Source organism: Apteryx mantelli, chromosome 13 (genome assembly GCF_036417845.1).
Source record: "Apteryx mantelli isolate bAptMan1 chromosome 13, bAptMan1.hap1, whole genome shotgun sequence".
Classification (NCBI taxonomy): Eukaryota; Metazoa; Chordata; class Aves; order Apterygiformes; family Apterygidae; genus Apteryx; species Apteryx mantelli.
In genome coordinates, this window is record NC_089990.1 from 17,353,852 (window position 1) to 17,374,116 (window position 20,265).

Below are 20,265 nucleotides of genomic sequence, written 5' to 3' on the forward strand. Positions count from 1 at the left end.
AGATGAATTTACAAAGAGATGAAAGTCAAGCAATATGGTATCACAGTTGACTTCATAGTTCCTCCCTTAGATTCATAGTATTTAGGGCTAGAAGAAGCCATCACAATCCTCTTGTCTAACTTTTGTTTAAGGAATCGCAAAAGAGGAAGAGATTAGCTACTATTCAAAAAGGATTAAAGCAATAGAGAAAAGCAGCAAGGTCTGGCTTGCTATTTGCAAAGCACCTATGTACGATACACTTACAAGCTAAAGGTAACAAATGGTACTAACTTTAGAGACTCTCTAGCTTGGCTAGACTGCCCCAAGCTCAGAACACACCAACAGGGTATTTCTTAATAAGCACTGAACACTTGAATTGCATAATGCATTTTTCTTCCATTGAATATCTTGATTAAAGCAACAACCACCCATAAACACAAGTGCTTCCTTATAACCCAGCTGTGTTGTTCTGGATCAAATTTACCAGAAATGATCAGGTTCTAGAGCTTCACACCGTAATACTCACCAATATGCGACATCGGAATGGGGTAATTGCCTTTGTCTGGGGCATTGTAGATCACAGCTGCTGTTGCACCCCTTCTGGCTGCCAGCTTAATTTTTTCAGCAAAAGTGCAATTGCCTCTTTCAATCAGTGCTATCCATGGTGGTTCCGTGACGGTGAACTGGGTATTCAAGTCACAGGCTTGAAGGTTAGCAGATTTAGGGATGCCCACAAGCCCCTGAGCACTAAGCAGAGGAGAGTTCAATCCATACAGGCCACATTCACATTGCTCAGACACAGACCTGTTACTAGTACTGTTGAAATAGAACAAACTCACAAAGGCATTCATGGGAAGTGTCTCTGCAGCCTCGAATAAAACACTAATAATCACCAGGAGGCAGGACAGACTGAACTTATTCTCTTGCTTCATTGCTTATTCATTTAAGTACAAAATTTAGATGTCTATAGACATTTTCGGCTGCTGGTGGCCATTGCTAGCCCTCAGCCTGCTGATTAGCTTGAAATTTCAGTTCCCAACAGGAACTTGACACCACCCACGTAAGTCCTCAATGCGTCAGCAAGACTATCTGGAGGCATGGGGGTGGGAAGGAAAACAAGCGACACACCTACTTATTGTTGAGCAGGGATGCAGACTGAAAGAACCTGTAAGTATCCTTTGGCCCTAAGTTTCTTCTACTCTTTACAAAGCACCATTACCTCTCTCCTCCCCTCACATTTCTGTACAAGTTCTAGCCTTGATGGTATTTCATAAGAGACTGCTTTAAGGCCACTGCTCCAGGAAGTCTCCTATTTCAACCTGAATATCACTTGCAAAGGACCAGATCATCTTTCCTTCAGTGATGTAACTGAGGGTTCTCACTTCACAACACAATCTGGGATGCAAATGGCCTTGTTAAAAATGTCAAAAGCAGAAGGAATTATCATTAAAAAAAATCTTACTCATCTTACACACTAAAATAACCTTTTTTTACCCTCTTTTCTTCTTTCTGGTCCTTTCAGTCACCTGCTCCGTAAGGTCCAGCTTGTTCTGGTGTTTATAATGAACTGATTTCAAAATTGATTTGTACCAGTGCAAGAGGTGTAAAATCACTTAAACTCATCTTAGAACCAGATGATCTTTCAGCCCATTTTCCCCCACCCTAGTTCCCTTTCAATTCTCATTGAAATGCTTCAGTTATTATCACACAACTCTCCATTTCAGGATGCAAATTCTCTAGGTTCCTCCCCTAAATTCTGTATTCCAGAGCGATGACTAGTATCAACTCCTATTTTCTCATACTAGTAATGTTTCCAATTTTCTGTTCTATTCACAACTTTGGAGTCCATAATGAAGGAGATGAAGGAATGCTGCACACATCCTGGAGAGCAGAACTGAAAGTTAATCCCCTGCAAACACTATTATTTGTAATAGCAGCTACATACATACACACTTCACTGTGATTTGCAATACACCCATAAAGGGCTGGCTCCATTGCAGGAAAGAAAATGCTTTCTTTATGAACGGTTATACAATGAAAGAGGAAACAAGGAAAATAAAGGACAAATTACAAAGTCATCAAGACCTTCTTCCAATTTTTCTGTTGAAGTCATCCTGTAGAGTGTTGCAAGCCAAGAGGAGCTGCAATAGGCTGCATGTATTTTGCCAGAAGCTGGACCTAGTTCTCCTGTAAAGATTCCTTGATTAAACAGAACTCTGGCGAGATTCTTTGAAATACTGAAACAGCTTTTAGAAGTGAATCTACAAAATTAAAAGAAATAATCCAAGACATCTTAAGATATAAATTCATTTATTTATATTCTCCAGTTTTCAACGATACACTAATTCTACATCACATTAAGTTGAAACTGATCTTACCTCTAAGATCTACGAATTAAAAAGTTTTATGCACTCAAAAGTACCATCAGTTACACTCAGTTTACCTTCCCCTAGTTTTCCTTGAAATTAATGCTAGAAACACAGAAAACATGGAAACTTAAGATTTTAGAGTACAGTTCTTTGGTTGGATATGAATTTTACAGTTAGGGGACATGCCTGCAATATTCTCTGGTAAAATTATACCCTCAGCAGTGACAATACACAGCAGTAAGAAAGATGTTTCCTACAATATACTTTGCACAAGGAAAGACTTTGTATGTTGGTTTCACATGGAAAATTAACACATTTTGACAGTCTCATGATCAAAAATACTTTGGTTTTATACTTGCATCAAACAACACTGAGTGAAATAAAACAGCAAGTAGGTTTTTTTGCAGAGAGGAGCTTACCCTCAAGACCTGCAGCGCTGTTTTGGCAGTGAGGAAGGAGATAGACAGACTGGTGGAACCATATATTAACACTACAACACTTCAGAAACTGAAGTTGGAATATTAAATTCTAAATAACTTACGCGGATGGGGTAAGTGCCTCTAAAGAATGACCCAGAGTATCCAAATTCCAAGTCTAATACAGGTATTATACAGCCTCTAGCTACACAAGGAACCTAGGCTTCTAACATAGGCACTTCATTCTGTAATAGTGTATCTTCCCTTCCCACTTTTTGCCATGAAAAATTTCAAGCAACACTTCTGTAAAATAAAATTATACACTTTAAAAGCCTTTAATTCATATTATGCATATTTCACACCATTCCAATTTTTCTTTTAGAGTTAGGAAGTTCTAACATGGAGGGTCAAGTGATTAATGCTACATGTTTAAAGAGTAGTAATCAGTGCAACTCAGCAAACAACTTTTGCTGGATTTATATTGCATGGGATGAATTGAGTGGCTACAACAACTGAATACAGTGGCTCTGTAACAGGGCCTACCACATCAATTCTACTATACAAAGATAATTTACAAATTGCCTCTGGAAATAATGGTTTCATTAAAATTAGACTTCGACTTGAAGTATATCTAAATAAAAAAATACTGGCTGACACAGTCAGCATGGCTCAGTTTGGAACACGAAGTGCAGGTGCTAATATCTTTTTCTCTCTAGAGCAATGACCCCTAATCTTCACATACCCATAAGCAACCAAATTACATAAATAACATTGCAAGCAACACCATGCTCTTCTCTTGTTGGTGTGTTTTAATTTTAGCTTCTGTGTCCATGAATAATACCATCAGGTTTCAAAAGTTACAACGTATTCTGAAAGCCATGGGTTGAGAAGCATTGCTCTAGAACTAATACTATACCATCCATACAAAATATAGACATACAATACGTAGTCACATTTAATTAACTTCTACTTTCTGTGCACATTTAAATTAATGTTTATCCATTAACACATTTTAAAACTGTAAACTATACTAGAAACAGAATAATTTTATCTAGTTCTTTAGAATATTTAGACTTTTTATCTGAAGTTGCCTATGAAACTGTGCTATAATAAACACAGTTAAGTTTCTCCTTCAATTACCTTTAATTGAAGTCAGGTACAGAGTTGAAGCACTAAAGAAAAACTCCACTGTCCCCAGAGCAGACACCAGTGAGCCTCCTAGCTGAATGAGCTACTCAGCAATTACTAACAGGCTGCTAAAATGGCCCAAGGAAGTTTTCCATATAAGAAGAATAAATCTGTTCCTATAAATTAATTCCAAGGGCTGCGATCAATAATGGTACAATTCAATTGGCAAGCTTCCGAGATGCAGTCATTTCTTCTCAAAGAACTGATCCAAGACCAACATTTCATACAGGCAAGCTATCAAATAGCAACAAGTTTTAGCTCCTGCTAGAGAACAACTTCCTAAGGATCTAGTTGTATAATTGATTTAGGGCCAATGTTTCACAGGCGAGGAAAAAGTGAACCTGTTTCTGAACTCAGCAGGAGCCAGCAGCTGCTACTTGGTATACAGTCAGTTGACAGTATTTTACGCAGTAGCTTCTTGCTCCTGCCGAGTTCCTTCATGTGTTCAGAATACAGCTATTACTAAAAAGAAAGATGATAGTACCAGTGGTGAACAACCGAAACAATAAAATAATCGTGTGACAAACTGTGCATCCTGCCATGCTAAGCACTCCCTAAAGTCAGTTTTTCTCTTGCGAAGTCACAAGCTAGCTCCACTAATAAAGAGAAAGTTTTGTTTTTTTAATATTTCATCATTTCTTTTGTTTAATAAATAAAATACGTTAAAAACCTTTGGGTGCTATACTCGCAACCCAACACTCTATGTACAAAAGTAGACACATAAAAATACAGCAGTTGACCTTGCTTAGATAAAAAGAATTGAAAGTGACTTCTTGGATCACTACATCCAGTCCCTGGTACTAAAGGCACCATGATATATAATCCCTTTCACAAACACAGTAAGCATCAAGCTTAAAAAGCAGTTAGGCTGTCTCTAGTGCTCCCACTGAAAGATCAGAGCAGAACATAACTCTAATCCTCAAAATGATTCTAATTTCCAGCCTAAATTTATTTCATGGACAGTTAATTCTTTTACAAACATTGCCTTTAACGTTGGGAAAACTTGTCTCTCTTTGCAGTGCTCACCTTGATATATACATTTCCTGTGTACGTATGTGAGGTCAGAGAGATGAGTCATATTCCTTGCTTTATCAAAAGATAAGCTCACTGTATTCCCTAGTCATCCTTCTTGAAACATAGGCGACCAAGACATTGTGTAAGAGGGTTATAATAGCCTGCTCTGAGGCTGACAGAAATAAGGGCAGCAATTGTCTTTCTCAGTTACATGGACAACCATTACAATTGCTTTAAGACATCGTAACTTTTTTTTTCTTTTGTCTCTGCTAGCTCTAGAAAAGTGCAATGTGTAGAGGGTATATTCCAAGTTACAGCAATTTTATTTCCCTCCTTTTCAACAATGCGTAAGTGTGAAAAATAAGTTATTAAGTTACACTGGATCCAGCACATCAGGTTCCACTGTCTGGTAGATTTTGCTCAGAAAGACTTCCACCTTATCATCACCCAAGTGACAGACGTCCAAGATACAGACAACGTGTTTGCCATCTAGGTCCATCGCTGCTTTTATGATTTCACCTTGAAGTTAAAAAAAGTAGTTTTCATGAATGTACAGTAAAAAAGTATGCTGAATCGATGTTTTCCATGCAGTAATGTGCACATGTTCAACCTTCTTTCACTGAAGAGCTAACTTGAGGTATGTTAAGTGCTGGCCTACTGTAAACTTTCTTTTCTTTTTTTCTTTTTTTTTTTTTTTCCTTCCAGAAGTTTATTACCAAATTCAATCACTAGAAATGACAGTAGCTGAACTTAGATATGGAAAAGTTGAAATGTGCATTACTTAAATATTAGTGATTCTCAGATTTAATAGTTATTATTCAAGGTAAGTAAAGATGTATCTGAATAGAATCAGGGTTGTCTGTATAGATATAAACATTCAGGAAAACACTATGCTTATATAGCACTTTCCGGTATGATACACACATTGAGAGTCCTCACTATATTTGTTGTGAGATACCAGTAGTTAGAACCATAATTTGAAGGAAAATAATTTAATAGCAGACAAATACTTCAGCTTATAGATTCTGTAGGTTGCATTAAATCGGCTGTTCTAAGTGACATTAGTGTAATGGAGTGATTGACTGGCAGTTATTCCACTCTATTATGAAGCAGATCAAGCCAAATATTCGCATATTTAGCCATACATACTGACTTCTATGTCAGTATACTTTTCTATCAGCAAATAATTGCAAATACTATCTAGGTCATTTGGGAGTTTATGTTTTGAGTATTACAATATTATCTTCAAAGTATAAAAACAGGTCCTGTAAAAACTGGCTTGAAAATCCAGGATTACATCTATTCAGTAAAGGTGGTCACACGGAATTCACATATATTTCATTGAAGATGTGAACAATGCTTGATCTACAAGAATTTCTATAGAAGATTAACTACTGCATTTAGAGATAAAACAAGAAACAGTAAGTAATGTCTGTGAAAACTAGTCTTACTTGAAAGTGGAAACATGTCATGAAGCCCTCCATTGCTACTGGCCTTCTGCTGACATGCTGAGATGCAACTCATACAGGATAATAACGTATCGTTTTGAATGTCCTCTATTCGAAATAAGTGGGTATCTTCAGGACAAAACAGTGGGAGGAATGCAACATCTATTGCTACATCATGGTTTATACCTATTGAAAAAGATACTTACATTAGCAGAAGACTTCATCTTCAGTCCATTAGCAACTTCATGCATCATTTATTTCTTCATTTTTTTTAAACCAGACTATTGAATGCTGAACACTGATAACTCATCAGAAGATTTTTACTTACATGTTCTTCATCCATTATGTAATAACCGAGGTCTAAAAATGTATTTCAGTAGGAAATTATATATACTTATACATATGCACATTGAAATTGGTTTGATGTTATAGCATATTATGATGTAAGGTTAACAATGCTGCTTGCTCAGAATACATTCAACCAGTATTTGAAGCCATTTTGCACTTTTTTTTTAAACTCTATCAATGGTACAAGGGCAAAGTAATTCATTTTACGAACAGCATAACTATAAGTATGTGGCGCAGTACTTGTGCACATCCCAGGATTTTAATGACTGTAAATATTCAAATACTTTCTCCCAAATCCCCCTTAGGAAATAATGAAAACTTTTTAATTACAGGATCTTAACATAAGCACTTTTAAGTTAGGCAATTTCCTTCCCTTATTAATGAGAAAACAAAACCAAATAGGTTAATACTCCACAGTAATGTTAACCAGCAGTTGTGCATCAAGTTACATATTTACATTTTAAGGAATAAAGATCAATTGCTGCTTTGTGCTAACCAGAAGCAGCACAGAGCAGTTGAAGAGTATGGGTAAACACAGCTATTAATTTTCTAGCATGGAAGAAAGGTACTTTAAGAATGATACCCCAAATCAACCCAGTGAGAATAAAGTTCAAAGGAACCATTTAAAGGTGTCCTTTTCCCTTTAAGAATACTAATTTGCTTCAGATTAATACCTCTCCAGCATGAAAGTCAGCTGACGATAAAGTGCAATTGAATAATTTACCTGTTTACGTCAGTATGGCCGAACTACTGAACAGGACCTATCTCTAACTCTAATAGTAAGGATTACACAGATTCTTCAAATAACATACAAAGTTGCAATTATATGCAACGTGACACTAGAACAAGATATCCACTTCATTTCAATCAAAGATGTGATGACATTTTTGACCAGAATCACAGCTTTTTCCAGTAATAGCTTGGGATAGAAAATATAATGAATATTTTGATCTAGGTTAAAGAAAACCTGGGCAAGATGATGAAACTTCAGGTACTTATTTGCTAAAATTAACTTTAAAATTAATGCTTCTGCTCGAAATTTCAAAAGCATTGGTAGGTTTTTGACAAAAATAGTTTAGTTCCTGAAGGTGTTATGAAAACAAAAAATACCTAACTAACACGCCATAAAATAGATGTCAGACCAGTGCCTCAAATATCCTGCAAAAACAATCCTAGTTCATTCCTCTAACAGAAATCTAAAACATCAATCATTTTTTAAACATAAAGGAATACACAAAATCAACTGATTAAATCAGAGAAATCCATTCAGTTACTGCTGAAGATCTAATACATTCTTAATTTAACACAGCAAATACCTAAGATCATACACTGCTAGTGCTTAATCTTTTTTAGAAGCCGAGCTACCAAATACTTACCGAGTACTGTCACTTCGTAATATCCAAGGCCACTAGCACTTTTAAATTCATTGATATTTTTATCTGACCTATACTCTTTTGGCTGGTGGACTGCTGCATGAAGGTTGTACTGTTGCATAAGTAAGTCTTTGTGTACATAGTCAAATTTACGTGGGATGCTTTCTGGGAAAACTGTGCTGTGATGCAAATATTTCATTAACTTGTCTTTCACTTTTGCCCATAGGTCACTCTGCCACGAATCACAAGTTCTTCCAGTCTCTTCAGTTTCAGGTATATCACGCATTCCTTCTTGGTCTATTATAAACATAGCAAATAAGCAAATATTTAGTTGCTCATATGTTCATAGAATCATACTACTTCTCTACTTAATAAGAAATATTTTAATTAGAACATTTCAACTATGAAGACATGGCAGAACATTCAAAGCAAATAACACAATGAATTAAACTAGGGCTGGAATGTTAGTAATCAGGTAACCTTAGAGGCTAGAGTTGTAATAAAAATACTTATTCCATCATATGAAGGAGAACATTATTGCTTGTTTTTTAGAGAGTGTGTAACTTTTGCTTAGTGAACATCTAGAAACCATGAAAACATACGTTTAAAATGGCTACAAGCACAAACTTTTCCATCCTTTGTACAATAAATATACTCTTGCATTGAGGTCTCAGCTTGATTATTTCAAATGTCTTGTTATATAGCCAATGATAGCTCCAATCTTTTTTTCCCTATTATATGTAATTTGAGGATTGTTAATGGTAAAAGCTCACATACATCATCACTCCCAGTTTTGAAGGCAAGCACTGAATGGTTTAACACCCATTTCAAAATATTCCCACTGTAGCTCAGTATCTCCATCTCATGCAAAACTTGTTCTCACCAAGTAGCCTCTGAACCGGATATATTATCCACTCCAGTATTTCCCTGTGAACATATGCTTTTTTATTTGCTTATTTTCTTTTCAGTGCTGTAATTATTAAGATGGAGTATCAGAGTATCAAAAAAGACAAGAAAACAGAATGTACATAGATAAACTTGATACATCATGTGCGAGAACATTAAACAAGTGAAATAAGAATCTTGCGGCATTGTGTTAGACAACAAGTAACAGTGAATTTAAAGAAAGCTGATACTGAAATCAAAAGTGTGTTGTGGATCACATGAAGCAAACTGCAGTACTTTTCTCACAAAACTGGAATTAATCATTTAAGGAAAGATGGCACATGGAAGCTGCTACATGAAGACACATTTTTCTTCACCATTTTATGTGGAGAATTACAGCAGCAATGCATTTGAGAAATCATTATTAAACATCATTAATCAAAAATAAATGAAAAACTATGATATTAAGTTCTCAGCCCTCAAATTAAGTGTTACTCACGGTAAAATTCACTTTTAACCTTTTCGTTTTACTAACAGCATATTATATCATCTCACATCTAGCACCAGATGTTTTGGTAGTGAGAACACCAGAGCTATGATATGCTGTACCAGTGATTTAATGCATAAAAAAGGCAGTAACATGGAAATTTAATAATTTTGAACAACTAAACACACCCATGTCTGGTTAGAAAGATAACTAGCTGATACAAAATTTTATTGGGATATTTTGTATAATTATATTGAGAAAGAAGATACAATTGTTATTCTCTATAACAAGCATGAAGACTTGATACTATAAATTCTGCAAATAAAGTAAAAGAAGTTCTAGAATATAAATAGTGGGATTAAAAAATCTTTCTAAAACTTCAACCGTGCTTTTCCTTTACCTTTCTCCCTCAATATATTATTGGGGCTATAATTTCCATGTCTGACTTGCACACTCACTTTTAAATTAGCATAAACAGATGTGTAATTATGACAGCACAGTAGAAACAGCACCCACAGATTTTTTTAAACCATAAGACGCTGAAACCTGTAACAATGTGACCATACTTTAGAAGAAAAATAAAGCAAGTATTTGAACTTCTCTAGCCTCAGAGAGCCTCTTAGCAGCAAAGATTATTTTCTTCTTTAAACCAGTTAAAAATATAAAAATGGCTTTGGTGAACATTTAAACACATGATTTCTCACAAAAAGCAATTAAAATGAACCATATTTTGAGTTCAGTTACCAGAAAGGTCTTTTTATTTTTACATCTTCTGTATAATTACAGTACATAGCAGATGTTCCTTTCTTGCATAAGATTAGCAGTTAATTTGATCCTCAGTCTACACTGTAACTACAAAGTACTTTTCTTGCAAACACTTTTGTTAGTAAACCTGAGTCAGTGCATTTCTGCTTTATAGTTATGTTTACCTTATCTTAGAAAGCAGACTACCTTACTCTTCTGCTTGTTCGTACCTCTTGCAAAAAATTGTATCTCGAGTGAATGAAAGTCCAGTGAGAGTGATATTTACCCCAGTACTGTTTCTTTCCTTTTCAAAATATTTTAACATTTAAAAAATACAATTTAATAATTTATTTCATTTTGGATATCTGCTTCACTTTTACACCTTTCACCTGACTTTTCCCAAATAAAACCATGGTTATGAGGCTGCTTAAAGGAACTAGTACAACAGCTAGGGAAGGTTTCAGGCAAAACTCTTCCAGCAAGACTGTCTGCATGCCTGTCAAATGACTATTTAAAAATTGTTACTGTTGATATAAGCTGATATGAAAGGGAGCTGCCAAAAGATGGAAGTGTCAGCACTGCTAATAGGTAGTTGCAAAAGGATGAGGAGGGGAAAAAAAACAACGTACATTCCCATAACTAGCTTCTAGATTAAGGGCAGTTTCCCTTGCAGGTATTTTCAGCAAAAAACCCTATCTGGGACCATAGTAACAACACCAAGAAGCTCAGAGTAACTCTTTTACATTTTGAAATGCTATCTGTGACCTGCATATCAGTAAATGGAAAAACAAGTATACAATATGTGATTTATTAAAATATAATCACAGAAAACAGGTGTCCAATTTCATATGCATATCATAAGTAGTAAGGCTGTTAAAGAAAATACAAGCTTGCTGTAATTTAGAGTAAACTAGCATCTGCCAAACCATTAGTATTTCATGTAAACCTAACAAAAATATTGCCACTAGGACTGACACTGTGTGAGAAAAACATGCACATCTGTTTACTAGCTCCACTAAAATATTCACATAATTATTTCATACTTATGTTAGATAAGAGATCATTTATTTCAGACTACACTCAAAGTGTCAGCCAACTGAAGTTAAATAAGGCTTCTTATGAAGGTGGGAAATATTTTATGTAAGAAAAGATGCTGAAGTTCTCACTTTTAGAATGTGGAATATGGTACCTCTGTCTGCCTCTCGTGAACCAGATTATATGACAGCAAAGAGGTCATTTAAACTTAAGTCATACTTCAAGTATCTAAATATGCTGTGAGGTTTCTTTCCTACAGTTAATAAACGCATGCATTTGATGCACATCTCCCCCCCACCCTTTTTTTTTAAGCCAATCTCTTTGAAACCAAACACATGCATTTATTTTATATGAGATCTACACAATATCCTAACAACTCCGGAGACAGTAAAAGCACAGCACAATAAACACTACAGCTATGTCTACCAAGAATTTCTGTAAAAATAATTACAAAAGCTCAGTTCGACTCCTCATTTTTAAAAGAGACAAATTTCAGCAAGGACGAACAACAAAAAGTCATTATTTATCAAACTTTCTTACCGATAAGTTTTCTGATTTTTGAGGAACATATTTTTATATAGTACCTGCTGCTGCTCTTTTTCCCTTGAATAAAATTCCACTTTATATGGTTGCCTGTACAAATCTTACTCCAATGTGAAAGTTTTCTCATCATTTCAGTCTTTAATATATTAAACATTTGAGAACATTTACTGTAAATTCTTTTGCTTTAAAGCAACAGAACGAAGACGACTACAGCAGCAACCTATCAAGAGTATGAGTGTAGTGTATTAAGAAGAACTGCTTTCTTGCAAAAATAAAAGGATGGACAACATTATACATAATACGACTACACATAAAAGTAAATAAGCAGATGTTAATGCTGGGACAGATGCTAAAAGTAGACGGATTTTTAGATAAAATTATATGAATCACACTATATTCAGTCAGCTCTGAAAAGAGGAAAATATGCCAAAATATTTGCATGAAATAAAAAAAAATAGACCAAGCTACACATAATGACAACTAACAAATCAGACTTCTTCCTTCATCCCAGAACAGATTTCGAGAAAGTACCTGCTTAGAATATGAGTTTATATTTCAACTGCAGAGGAAGAAAGAAGAATTTGATAATATTAACATGGAGAAAAACAAATATCATTCTAATTATTGGTTTGTATGTTCCATCTATTTCCTCCACATCCTGTATTTGCCCTTTTAATTCGTACTCATGCAGCTTTGGGGCTATCTTCCTGGACAGGGACAATTTTATCACACGTAGATCACTATTGCAAGAAAACTGTCAACAGGAGACGGAAGCCTTTTGCTGCTAAGTCTACTGTGCAGTGCTTCTGAGGTACAAAACTGACTTAAAGCTGGTATAAAGCAATTCCCCCTGCTGAAAAACAGCCCCACACTATCCCTCCAGGCATCCTTCAGAACACATCAGGGACAGGACCAAGTGGAATGACATTAACAATATGTTGGTACAGTGGCTCCCTAGAGGCTGATGCAACCAGCTGCCTATAGGAGCTGTTCTGTAAGGATATCTCTGTTGCCTGTTTCGAACCTGAAGCGAGGAGGCAGACTTAAAACTCTATTAAGGTTAATGTAACAAGTATTTGAAACATACCTGCGCAGTACTGTAAACTCTCTGATACAGCCTGTCCATTTTTATCTTGCACAAAATCTTCATGTTGAAATTCATTCAAGCTATAAAAGGAAAGTTATAGTGTATATATTTTAAAACCTATTTAACCTCAAACACTACACAGCAAAACTTCAAAACTTGACAGGTTTCTAGTGATAAATGATACAAACTAGAATGAGGGAGCATTAGTACTTGGTTTTACATCACAAAAGTTGGAAGATAGCAGTTAATGAGATGTACTGTGCTCAGTAAATCAGTTTTGAAGAGCTCAGGACAAGAATTGCTTTATTCTATTACTCTATGAAGTAAATAGAAAAGCATTCTATACTCAAAAAAAAAAAAAATCAATCAGTGTTTGTTGCCCTCTACTGGGCACCGTTTGGAAATAGCACAACACTAAAAGCTGAACATCAGACTGCAAACAGGTTTCTAATTTTATTCTAAAAAAAGACTCCACGACATGCTATTATACTTTCATATCAGCAAACTTCAGTAGTCAAAAACAAAGCAAGAATGGAGCAGAGTTATCACTCCAGAATCCAAAATGATAGAGAAATTGCATGCATGTTTTCCTTTGGACACACTACCCTGCCAAAACAATCAGTTCAAAGAAGCAAACTGTATTTTTGTTATACTTTCATTTTTAACTGTGACTTTTGAATTAACTGTAAGCAACACTATTCTCTAATAATCACTGATCAGTTGCCTAGGATGTTAGGCAGCAGAAGAGCATAACATATATTACTGCAGCCACACCCTGGTAAAATAAGCTCTTAGTCCCATTTATTCCTTTCTTCTTTGCTCCATTGCTTTTTATTATGATGTCTGAATAAACTTGGGGAAAAAAAAACAAACTATATTATCGTGCATGACAAACAACTGAGACATAGGCAAAACTATGCTAAGGTACCATTAAAATTTCAGACAATCAAAACAGTTACTAATAAAGTATTGTAACTGCAAATACACAGGAACAACGTAAGAACAGCAAAGAAGGAATCAAACCTTACATTCTGTTTTGTGGAACATTCTATATTTCAGTTTTAGGTATTTAGTGTTTTTTATGACCCTTCCCATTTCATACTGAGGATAAATCTTGAAATTTTCATGTCACGGTTTCATAGTAAATGGAAAATATCTAAGATATCATTATAGTTCAGGTGAAAGGAAATTCATACTCTAAAACCACAATGTAAGTACATTTTATGAAATACACTATCATCTATGGGCTAAGTATTAGAATGGTCTTATTATGATCTCCCAACTCTAGAGACAAAAAAGTCTTCTCATTTTAGCAGTAGGGACTGTACAAATAAGATTCCAGCCACTTAATTTTGAAGATGAAAAAAAGCTACCACGTAGAGAACTTTAAAACAGTGTGACCCTACTTGCTCCCCACCACCAACCCCAGCTTCTGAGCAGAGTTACGTTGAAAGTATTGGTAAATGAAAATTTATATGCATTTCAATGTGCCCTTATGGTCCAAAATATCTTTACAGAAGTCTTGAGGTCCAGGGGAACCTCAGAAAGATGCATGCAAGACAGCAGGAAGTTTGTTTCCTTCTAAAAAGATAATTCATTAATTACTTTGTGCCTCCCACATTATTATTGTTAAATAAAAGAATGTTTCCATGAAAATAATATCTTATGAAGGATTTCAGTTAATTTCTTTTATAAGAACCATCATGGAAAATAACTACTATTGTACATGTATAACAATAAACATTTACATACCAGCTATACTAATAAATTTCCAAGATATTAGAAGACATTATCAAAAGTATTAACAAAAGAAGTCTAATTAAAAATTAATGCCTACAAAACTAACTCTCACTTTCAAGACTCAGACTTCTCAATAAGAGAGAAGAAAATCTAGAGTAACTTTATGAAGAAAGAAATCGACACGTCAGTTAAGATACATTTTTCTTTTTACCCATTACATGTCAACTTCCCTCCTAATTTAAACAGAGGATTAAACCAAGTCATACCTCCGACAAGTTGATATTATGGAAACGGTTCTTCTTCTTTTAAAATTGTACATTTTTCAAGGTGAGGAGATCTGATTTAGAGCTGGTAGTGCCTCCAAAAAGCACAGAAACAACTTGTCACAGTTCTTCCTAAATTCTAGCATAGATCTGTGGCTGTGATGATATCTCGTACATGCCCTGACGTGTTATCCTCACAGGACTGCTTTGTGCTGGACTTTATGTGTACAGTGTAACTTGTGCTGGGTTGATAAGGAAGGGAAAATTATCTCTGTACACTGAACAACTTAGAAGCTTCTTTTCCAGCCAGAACGTCTGCAAGCCACCTGACACAACCCAAGTCCTTCCATTTATTGCAGTATGCTTTGGCTGCTGTAACCCAAAGCACCTGTGTTTCTATTTGTCCATGCCAGTTTTATGAGGACTTGTGATATATGCATTTGCTATTCCCAGCCTGCATTCTGCAGGCTCCCCTTCTCAAAGATGCCCACTTGCAAAAAAGCCCTTATATGGTATTTACATATGCACTGGTATTCACTTTTTTAGTCTTTTTACTTTAAAATATTGTCAAGGAAAACAACATTAACTGAAGCAGAAGGCATGAATAACTGTAGAAAGCACTGGGATAACAACCATGTCTTGTGCTCCACACCTGTTTATTAAGCACTCAAAAAAAAAAAATGAAGGAAGAAAATAGTTACAACTTGTCGCTGTGCCAGAATGATGCAAGGGCCTCAAAACAAACAAACAAAAACCCCAACAAACATAGCTGATAAAAAAGCCTTACTTTACAAACTGGTTTGAAATCAGCTTAACCGAAATGTAATGTCATGACAACATTATGATACTGTCATTTACCATGACAAGTAACAGAGAAAACAAAGAGCTTTCCACAATAATTTGTCCAGTCTATTTAAGTTGATGGTTTACCTGCCAATTTCACCCCTTTTGTGAAAAAGGGGTCTGAAAAAAAATATCAGATTTCAGGAAAATTTCAGCCAAGCAAACCTCAAACTGAACTTCCCCATACGACAGAACATGGGGGTGGAGGAGCAGAAGGAAAAAGGACAAAGGGGTCGATGGTACATTAAACATTTAGGAGTGAAACTGCAAAGATATAAGCATACAAATAAGTTATCCTGAAGCAATTTAGAGCATGAACATGCAATACATCAGCAACTCCATGATAACTGCAGTGTTAAACTTCTATAGATTAAAATGCTAAGAAAACTACTGTGTGTTTTCCCACTTCCACATAAAAATAAGCCTTTCTGAAATTCCTGATTTTTCCTCATGGACAATAAGCTATCAGTTAAACTATTTTGGGGTATATTAAATGTTTAAAAAAACATTTATGTTGAATGTCTCCACTAGCAAGGATATAAACATTAACGATAATATATTAATCAGTTTCCTCTTACCTATTCCTTTCTCAAACCCTTAATAATAATACTATAGTAATACTATATGACATCACATGTCAGCTGTGATGACAGCTACCTCAGAAATATAGGAACTGAGGCTGTCAGATAAAGAGCCTTAAAATAAACTATTACTATTTAAAAGCAAAAAAATCCTTCAACAATGCAACAGCATGCTGAAAAACTGCACAGAATACTTGACACAAAATAACTTAAGCTAGAACCTGAACTTTAACACATGTATCTACTGTTTTTATTTTGTTCATGTATTAAAATGCTTCACAGTGAGAGCTGACATTCTGCCACTTCTAAGCAACAGAACAGAAAACGATGCAAGTTTAAGATGCAAGTTTAAGGTACATCAGGCTAACTTTTCATTTTTCTTCTGCAATTTGAAGCATTCAGCACAACTTCACAGTTAATTACAGAAATACTCATGAGTTACCTTTTAATTACATAGAGTGAAACAGCTCTCCATAATCCAACACAGACTTTCTCCTCCTTTAGCTGAGGTTCTAGTACTAATGGCATAGAGTGGACACACAGGTAGCGAGGATAGTAGCAGATTGAGAAAAGCAGAGAACAAAGTAAACATGCCTTAACTTTTTGTTTCACTTGTAAAAAATGGGGAGAAAACATTCTTTCCACCACCCCCCTCCAAGAAAAAAAATGAAACATTTCTCAGGAAGCAAAAGAAAAAAAGAATCCTCACATTCCAAAAAACCTCCTGATTTTCCTAGAGATTTGTGCCGCAAGTCCCCCAACACTCCTGCACCACGGTACCCCCACGCGCTTCCTACGTCTCATGACTACACTGCTGCTTGTTGACAAGAGAGAAGGCATCAGGCCCAGCTCAGAGATATGTATGTGCTGATGGACCAGTTGAGTTGGTGCTGTTGAACAGAAAGCCTCACAGCTGAGTCCTGCCTGGGTTCCCCCCAGGGGCTACACGACTTCAAAGAGTCCAGTCTGCCAGAGACATGTTCTTAAAGCCTGGTATCAGGCTGAATGAATGAGTTGCAGAGTCAAACAGCCATTTTTCCTACAAAATGCAGTATCTACCAAGAAGGCAAAAGTAAACAGAAAGGTGAGCTCAAAAGAGCCTAGTTTATCCCACAGAAAAGGCTTTTCCAAATACAGCTCCCAAGAAACATTTTTTGAGAAAACAGGTGTACATGTAAAGAAATAATGGCTGAATGGTTAATAGCTTATTATCAACTCCTTTATAATTAGTTTTGCTATATCCCTAGCATCATGATTTCTTTTTGGTGAGGAGGGAAGAGATGCTAAAGGTCAGCTAAACAGTCAACTGAGGGTCACAGATACTCATGACACAAGCCCAAATCACCATCTCCAGGGAAACAGACATTTGAACTGATTCACACCAAGAAGTTCAAATATTCCTTTCATCAGGTTACTCAACCTGTATTTGGAACAAATGACAAGAATTAAAGGCCCTTCAACAAATTCTCACCAACTCTCTAGTAAACCTAAGGAAGGGTTACAGGGCAACCATTGTAATTAAACAAACAATGAAGCTGCCAATTAAAAATTTTAAAGTAGCTTTTACTCTAGACTAACAAATAAGAACAGTCATTTAGCTTTCATATTAATTTCCCATTTGTTGTTATTATTTCATTAGGTTCCAGACTTGTCAGGGCTCTGGATTTGAAACTCCTACCTGGATTGTTTTTTCAAATCCTTCTCTGGATCCAAACTGAGTTCAATAAAGATTGAGTGTTGGACAGTGGAAGAAGGAGCCAAATGACTTATCATGGATAACTACACTTACACCTCAGTAGCACCAAGGACCATGCACGGCTCAACTATCACTAGCAAATCCACTCATGCTATCACACTGTTCAATCTGCTTGATAATTAAGCATCTCTCCCTCCTATCTGTGACTTTCCTATTTAAATTGTAATCTCTCTAAAACAAAGACTACATGTTTCTCTGCCCACCATGAAGGACCCCTGTTCCTGCATATTCCCTAAGTGCCACTATAAAAGTGTTTTTAATAATGCACTCAACATTGTATTTCAGAATAAAATAATCTAATACATTCAAACTAGAATTAGTGCCTAGGAAGTGAATAGAAAATATTAAAATCTACCCTGTTCTTTTATTTCACTTTCCTATTGATTCTTAACCTGTGACAGTCTGACTTCAGATTTCTTTGCTTCATCAATGCAATTATTTAACATGATTATTGTCACATGACTTACCTGAATTTCTTTCTTGCAGATCGTGTAAAATAAGTGTAAGATGATACAGGAATAACAGATGCACTTCCCCTTAAAACAGGAAATTCACCATTATTGTACAGTCTTTCATTAAATGAAAATATATGGAGCAAAGATGCATGTTTTTCTTTCAGGAGAAAAGCAGAACCTACGACACTCAAGTGTTGGAATTTTTCTTATGGAAGGAAAATCCACTAATAAATTTGCAGTAACAATGCCAAGATAGAACTTCTGTTCACCAGGGGTTTTGCTTGTCTTAAGTTTTCATTCAATCTTAGTTATATTTCATCTCATCCACCCCCAAAATATTCCGAATGCCTGACCTTTTTTTCACTATGAGAATTGTACATGAAAAAACCCACATGGTTTGCTAGATTTTTTAACATAGAATCTCTCAATATATACTAGGCTCCGTAACACTGTATAGGGCTACACTGGATTTTGCACAAATACTGCAACAAAGGGAAATCTTATACAAGCAATAATTTTACTCTTGAAACTAATAAGGTTGCATCAGAAAGAACTTGTTTTTTTCCCCTTATATTGGATTGATATCCTTTGTCTATGCCTGACTAGGCACAATACAATTGCATGAACAAAAGCAAAAGTAAGTACTACAAGTTATTTTGAGCCTTTAGGTTACTACATCACCATCCTCTACTTGTCTTTCTGACAGCAAGTCACAGCTGTATGAAATACCTTCCATTAACCAGAAAGCTTCAAACATGCAAATACTCCCCCCCTCCCCCCCAGAACAGGTACACCAAAACAATATTTCTCCTGATTCTGCATTTTCAGTGAAGAAAACTTATTTCTTCACCACTGTAGCTGATGCTTGTTCCACAGCTAATCACTGAACTATCCCTTGCTCAAGAATTAACGACCATTTATTCAAAATCTCCAAGATTAATAACAAAGTAGTGTAAATATTAATCAGAAAAGTGCATCATCAACCAAACACATCTGCTTTAACCAATCATTCATTAGCCTAACAGTGTAACTGTCATCATCTGATGTTAAGAAAAAAAAATACATAACTACCTTTTAAGAACTGAACTTTTAAGCTTTTTATATGCTTTTCTGTGACCTTCATTCTGAACTAATTTACCTAAATACTTTTCAGAAGATCCGCTACCTATTTCTACCAATCACCGAGAAGTTGCTTTTCAACCTAATACTTTATGAAAACAGCTTACTGTTCTGTATCTGTACATAATCTGTGTGTTATCTTTCTCTTGACTGAACTCTTTTTTGTTAGTAGAACTTGATGCTGATGTTGTTCCCCAGGAGAGCAACGTCCAGCAAGAAGAGACTTAACTTCTTTATTTTGAAGGTTTCTGTTTTTTTCCTTGTGAACACAATCTTCTTTTGACATGGCAGAACTTCCAACAGACTGAGAATCATCTTTCTGCAACCACAGGTAATTATTTAACAGTTAAAAAACACTTCAAACTGTTGCTTCCAATTCAAAAACCTTAAAGTTTGTTTTCTTTAAACAACTTCTAAAGCTAACCAAATTATTTATCCTACCTTCTGAAAGTCACAAGAGACTAGGAGATACATTTAGCAGAAATTCTCTTGTCAAATTAATAAGATAAATTCTGTCTAGAAAGTGACAGTGAGTACACAGAAGTAGTCAGCTCTCCCACATTCTATTTTATATTAATAAAAGTTATCTGGT

The 20,265-nt window shown here is 35.5% G+C and overlaps 1 protein-coding gene across 1 annotated transcript in view; it reads right to left on the minus strand.

Moving 5' to 3' along the window:
* Positions 1–2,272: 2,272 nt before the first annotated feature.
* The window catches only part of RADX (RPA1 related single stranded DNA binding protein, X-linked), a 30,413-nt gene continuing 12,420 nt past the window's right edge, over positions 2,273–20,265 (minus strand). Inside the window, exons 10-15 of the mRNA XM_013946289.2 lie at positions 19,781–19,992; positions 18,567–18,635; positions 12,917–12,996; positions 8,139–8,432; positions 6,418–6,600; positions 2,273–5,485 (exon numbers count right to left, since the gene is read on the minus strand). Of these exons, the coding sequence (XP_013801743.2) occupies positions 5,340–5,485; positions 6,418–6,600; positions 8,139–8,432; positions 12,917–12,996; positions 18,567–18,635; positions 19,781–19,992 (984 nt within the window). The 3' untranslated portion in view covers positions 2,273–5,339. The remainder of the gene's footprint in view (positions 5,486–6,417; positions 6,601–8,138; positions 8,433–12,916; positions 12,997–18,566; positions 18,636–19,780; positions 19,993–20,265) is intronic.